Source organism: Trichosurus vulpecula, chromosome 8 (assembly GCF_011100635.1).
Source record: "Trichosurus vulpecula isolate mTriVul1 chromosome 8, mTriVul1.pri, whole genome shotgun sequence".
Lineage (NCBI taxonomy): Eukaryota > Metazoa > Chordata > Mammalia > Diprotodontia > Phalangeridae > Trichosurus > Trichosurus vulpecula.
In genome coordinates, this window is record NC_050580.1 from 33,056,898 (window position 1) to 33,063,532 (window position 6,635).

The 6,635-nt window shown below is 40.0% G+C and overlaps 1 protein-coding gene across 1 annotated transcript in view; it reads left to right on the forward strand.

The window, feature by feature from the left end:
- The first annotated feature begins 2,665 nt into the window (after nt 1–2,665).
- The window catches only part of LOC118828697 (core histone macro-H2A.2), a 31,257-nt gene continuing 27,287 nt past the window's right edge, over nt 2,666–6,635 (forward strand). Inside the window, exon 1 of the mRNA XM_036735521.1 lies at nt 2,666–2,897. Coding sequence (XP_036591416.1) covers nt 2,726–2,897 — 172 coding nt within the window. The 5' untranslated portion in view covers nt 2,666–2,725. The remainder of the gene's footprint in view (nt 2,898–6,635) is intronic.

Here is a 6,635-nt window from a genome sequence, read left to right on the forward strand (position 1 = left end):
CGTTAAAAAGGTGCTCAATGGACCATATAAATCAGGAGTAGGACAGGTAATGTATTTTTTCATGCAAGAGAAATACAAAACATAAAAGACTCATACTGCACATTAACAGACCAACTTAAAAACAGGACTTAGTAACTTAGCATATAACAGTCTGCTGTGAGATTGATATTTAAACTATCTCAACACCTAAAGCAGTTATGAGATTGCTGAGTAAGCATTTTACATTTCACCTCTGCTTTGTACTGTCAATTAACTCCAAACTCCTCTGAATTTTGCATTCAGCTACTTTTTCAGTCAACTGTTCTTGCGTCTGCTGTAACCAGTCCCTCTTCTAAGTAGACCCAGGATGCTCAGACCTTTGGAACTCACAATCCTAGACATGTACACCTTGAGAACCATGTCTAGTCACCTACCCAAGAAGGAACACACAAAATGAGCAAAGCACCCAGGGACCCAGATACAAGTTTACCTAGTTTATTCCACATTCTTTGTGGGGAGCAGCAAGGTGGAAGAAGGGGCACTGTCTAACCCCTATCCCTCTTTGCGAGAGTCTAGAAATGGTATATGCTACTTGTCACATGGAAGAGCACAGCTTCCACAACTTTGAATAGCAAAATACCATACAGAATAAGAAAGTAGTTAAGAGTCATTCTGATGCTTCAAGCTGTCATGTTTCAAACAATGCGTGCCACATAATAATAGCTCAGATCGCGCTACTCCCTCAAAGTTTTTCAGCTATTGAAAAGCCTAACTATCCACCCTGGAAGCCCTGACCCACTGCCTCATCATCATATGAAGGTGAACCTAGGTTTTTGAAGGCTAGGCAGGTGTGCGTTTTCTCACCTGTCCCAACAAGGTAAAAAGGCTTCAAGTACAGTCCTAGTCGTGGACTAGGACTCTCATCCGAGAACCAGCTTTAAGAGCTATGATCAAAGAGACTAATCACCAGATTGATCACTGAAAGATTAATTTTTCTGTTGCAACAACTTTTCAAAGATTATTTGCCACATCTTAGGAATGAAGAAAGTAATATACAGAGAGATTAAGTGAGTTGCCCGGTGGCACAAAGATGATAAGTAGTAAAGTTAGGATTTGAACCTAGGTCATCTTGCTCCAAACCCAGTGCTCTTTCTATTCCACGCTACAGTGCCCTAAAATGTGCCTACTTCACAGGGGTTGTTGGGAGGCTCAGACAAGATGATGCAAAGTGCTTTGCAAACCTTTAAGTACCACATAAATATCAGCCATCATCATCATCATCATTTGTGGATGGTCATTTGAAATGCCACTGTCCCTAAAAGCAATATCTTTGAGTCATGAACACATTACTTAAGAAAATCTCAGTTCTTTTCCACTCCTGCTGGAAAGTACTTAAAACTTGGATTTATTAGCCCTAAGCAAAGTTCCTTTCATCATCACAGTACCAAATCTAACAATGTGTTTTAAGCCTATCCAGGATGTTAAAATTCACTATGTAAATTTCAGTTCCTGCCAAGATTTTGCCCATAAGCGTGTGATTTGTTTTTATTTTAAAGATGCTTGACTTCCATAAATAATAGTGTTTACATGCCTGACTTCTGTAGCATTGTGCTGAAAATCCCTCCACTGCAATGAAATTTTGATGTTTCCTCTGAGGTCATCTTTCTTTTGCAAGCACGTTGGCGACTCTAGGTGCTAAGGCACAGATGCTTATGGTATGTTAAATGACACAGTGCTGTTTGGTTAAGATGCATTAAGGTATACAATAAAACTGCTCCCTTCTGATCCAGTGCTACCTTAATAAGTAATATTCCGATGGAGGGCTGGAAAGCGTTTTCATCAGATAAACGTGTATCAGCTCCAAGAGTCATGTTTCTCCAAACCAGTCATTTAAAAAGTCATGTTCATATGAATTATGTGATATTTATTTTAAAAGTCAGAAGCGCATCATAAAGAGAGCAGAAATTATTGTAGAGAATGATGCCCTTGTCATGCCATATTTCTCTCTCCTCCTGCCATTGATTCAGTCCATGTAGATGTTGTTTCTCAAGGACAGCAGACCTTGGGCTAAAGCTCTCTCTCATCAGGCTAAGCCTCCTCACTGCCCCCCTCCTCCATGCCCTGCTTCAGCAGCTGGCAGACTCCATTTTGTTGTCAAATCAGCTGTTCAGCTACCTTGGTATTTGGTCAGGCTTTACAAAAAAGCCACAGCATTGCCTTGGACCAGTGGTATAAATTCAATTAGAAACAGGGCATACATATGGATTCCTGTGGGCTGCATGTTGCCTTAGAAAACCACATGTTAACTTTATCTCTGTTTTGTTGTATTTTTATTTATTTTGTTAAATATTTCCCAATTTCATTTTAACCAGGTTCAGCTACACTCGAGTGCGCATGCGAAGAGACACCTCTGCTTTAGACTACAAGCGTTCTTAATCTGAGGTCCCTAAACTTTTAGGTTTTCAAAAATTATTTTTTGATAACTGTATTTTATTATAATCATTTTCCTTTGTAATTCTATGTATTTTATCTTATGCATTTATAACCATGATTCTGAAAAGGGGCCCATAGGCTTCACCAGCCTGCTAAAGGGATCCATGACCCCAAAAAATGGTTAATAATCCCTGCTTTAGAGCTATTTGTGCCCTAAATGTATCTTCAGTCCCATTTTTCTTTCCCTCTACAGAATTGTGGTCAGTGTGACAGGATTCTCGTGTCAGCAAACTGAGAGTAAAACAGCAGCAAGATGTCGGGCCGAAGTGGGAAGAAGAAAATGTCCAAACTGTCCCGCTCAGCCAGGGCAGGCGTCATTTTCCCGGTGGGGAGAATGATGAGATACCTGAAGAAAGGAACGTTCAAATACCGAATAAGTGTGGGCGCTCCAGTCTATATGGCAGCTGTCATAGAATACCTCGCAGGTAAATTTTTTAAATGTCAAGAAATGAAAATATGCTTCCTGGATAGAACTTAGAATTCATCCCTCATTCTTTTGTCTGACACGGTTTATGGAAGGATCATTTAAATTATCTTTTGATTGCTTTAAGGCTAATGTTGATGGACTAGAGAATTCTTGAGCTTATCTCTTAGTCAAAGGAAATACCCTATAATGAAATTACAAGGTTTAAGGGGAATAAAGAGGGCAGAGAAACCATGCAATTAAAATAGCACAAAATCTACGAAAACATTTATAAGCTGTTACAGGTGTGCCCCCCTCCCCCATCAGGCAAATACCACATGAGTGTGTCCTGCATATATTGCCCTAATTTAGTGTTGTTTTGTAACAATGGTATGAATACATTATAAACAAACTCAACTATTGTAAAACTAAACAAAACAACCAAAAACCTATTACACTTGTGACACTAATTGTCTGAGACACAGATTGCAACATTGCTCTTACAAAGTCAACTGTCCCTGTAATGTTGTTTTCCTGAGTGGGGAGCCTATCAATCATGGTAGATGGAGATTGCATAAAATATAAACTGAGCATATATTAGTCAGTTTATATAAGTCTTCATGATTGGATTCCTTTAAACAGCAGGCTTCCCCTGTGCACTTACAATGTAAACCAATTTACAAAAATTCAGTTTGTGCTCAAGAAAAGGAAAGGACAGTGTTCATTTTAAAATTCCTCATAGAAGATATTTTGCAGTTTAGTCATAAATGCATTTTGGTTCATCTAGTTCATTATTAGCCCATGCCAGAGGAAGCAAACAGGATGCTAAGTTTCCTCTTTATCCTTTAGGAAAATATTTTTTCCACAAAACTAAAAATTCTTGCCTTGATTTTAATTTTTATATTTGAAAAACATTCTTGTTGGCTTTTATTACTTACCTTTTGGTTATCCACGCATGAAAACCAACTGCCTTTTTTCCCCAAATCACGGACATTTTGAAGATGCCTATCCAATTCAGAAAGGGACTGCATGCCACAATCTAGACAACATGGCCAGTTTGTTTCTTCCGCTTTGTTTTTCTTCCATGCATGGTTAGATCACTCTTTTTACTAGGATTGGCATCATCCACCATCATTGTGTGAATTAAGATCAGTAATAAATGGCCTTGGCAGCATTATGAAGGTTGTCTGTTGTCCCCAGCTCTTTGAAGGGTCTTACTTGCCATGGACTTTTAGTCATTAAGATGGTGTCTCTGGCATTTTGAAGGGCACTTGCTTACTATAAGCAGCAGTTATTCCTCAGTAAACTAAGCTCACAGTTCCTTTATGATGAACCCTGTTTTAAAAATCAAACTTCTACATTATATTCGCATCAAATATTAAAATTGAATGTTGGATGGATATGTGATCTTGTTGGTACAGCTATCACTCCGAGGGCAAAATGCCTCACTTTCCTGTGCTGGTTGATTCTTGTCCATTATCTTTCTGTGATTCCCTAAATCACAGAACTTCTGAGTTGGAGAGGAGGTGGCCATCTAACCTAACCCCCACTTAGGAAGAGACTCCAACTCTGTAACAGATCTAGTAGTCTAGCCTTTGCATGAAGACCTCCAGGGAGGAGAGCCTGAGAGCTACCAGGACTATTCCTGTTCCACTGGGGTCCCAGCTCATTATTAAGACATTTTTCCTCATGTCAACCCTAAATCAATTTCTTCGCAACTTCTTCCCTAGAGGATCTGCCCTATGTTCTGGAGACCTTCCTCTGGTTCTTTTCATATCTCAAAGGTGAGATATAGCATGCGAGCTTTCCTCCGTTACTTTTCATTCTTAAGCTCTGGCTGGCCAGCCTCCTCAGCTACTCAAACGTAGCTCCTTGATGAGATCTTTTGCACCTCTTTTTTGTGCACATCATTATTAGCAACATGCTACAGTCAGCCCTTCCACTGTCCTTTGGCTTTCCTGAAATTTGAATGGCATTCCAGGATTCATCACTGGAAGAAGATGGATGATAGAGATGGACTTCAACACCTGCAGGCAGCCCGATGAAAGGCCTGCACCTTTTCTCGAACGTTATCCGGCTCAATCTCTTCCCTTTTCAATTCTTAGCCAAGTTCACTGTCCATCTGCAGCATCTATCCAAGACGAAGATGGATAAAGAACTCCAGAGATGAATGACCTCAGAGGGCTACCTGTCTAGTGGCCTAATTTGGACATCTGTCAAGTTTTTAAATTTTGGATGTTGAGACCAGCCTCTCTACTAGGATAGATGATGACATGGATGGCTACCACTATGATGACTACTACTATTACTACTACTGCTAATAATAATAGAAATAACCTGGAAAAGTTGTGAACTCCTCAGGCTTTAGAAAAAGCCTTTTTCCATTTCAAGACAATCCTTCACCCCACTTTTGAAATGCCCTCTTGCTTTCCTAATTGCTTCTCCTTTGTCAGAATAGGGAAGGTCTTTACACTTCTGGTATAAAGACTGGTCTTTACACTTATTGACTGACTGAGTATACTTCATTTGCTTCAGCAATGCATTTGTACTTAGCTTAATTGTGGGCTGACATGTTTTCCTCTTTTAAAAGGAAATTGGGGGATTAGCAGATAGCTAAGCAAATGGGGGAGAATGGTAAGGATACCCTGGAACCCTGCTAGATATCTTGGGCTGCCCTCGAAGGCTACTTGACTTAGTCTTAGATTCATAGGATTTAGAGCAGGGTTGGCTAACTCTTTAATATTGAAACAATTTCATTTGTTGATGCAAAAACCATTCTTATTTCCCTGGCTATCCAAAAAATAGACAGTGGGCCGATTTGGCCTATAAGCCTCAGTTTGCTGACTCTTGCTTTAGGACCTGGACCCCATCTATTCTCCCCATTCATTTTGCAAATGAGAACACAACAGCCCAGAAGATGACGTGACCAACTTTTTGCATCATGATTGAGCTCTGTGTACATTTTGTTCAAAATTAACTTTCATGTTATCTGTCTCTGGGCACAAGTATATTGAAACTGAAGGTTTCAGAACTCTTTCTTCTGCCAATAATAACTTACTGACAGATGCTAGGCCAGTAAGTTGAATCAACCAGGTGGCACAGTGGATAGAGGGGTAGGCCCAGAGTCAGGAAAACTCTTCTTAAGTTCAAATCCAGCCTTAGACAATCCTAGCTGTGTGACCCTGGCCAAGTCACTTCAACCTGTTTGCCTCAGTTCCTCATCTATTAAATGAGCTGGAGAAAGAAACGGCAAACCACTCTAGTATCCCTGCCGAGAATACCCCAAAGGGGCCACAGAGAGTTGGACATGACTGAAAAACAAGTTTATTGACCCCGTAATAATACACAGTCTAGAAACATCAGAAAACACTCTCACATGCCTACATACTTATGTGTCTAAAATGAATTTTAAAATACATAACCTTGAAAGTAGACATAATATTCTACTTCTTTCTTCTCCTCTTTTCTAATAATCTTATAAATTTCCTATTTTGCCTCCAGTAAATTTTTACTGTCATTATGTCTCCACCCAGGACTGACTGATCCAATGCAGAATTGAGAAGTAGACAAAAACTGCTTCCAAGTCCCCAGTCTTTCCTTTCCATGACCTTCCCACCCTCCCTCCCCATCTATACCTCAGGCACCAGATTTCCTGGGGCTTTCTTCCTACGCCTCCTATGAAAACCTTCTCTAGCCACAGGAAAGCATAATTGACTTGATAAGGCATGAATGGGATGTCTCTCCCTGGGGTGGCAGCATT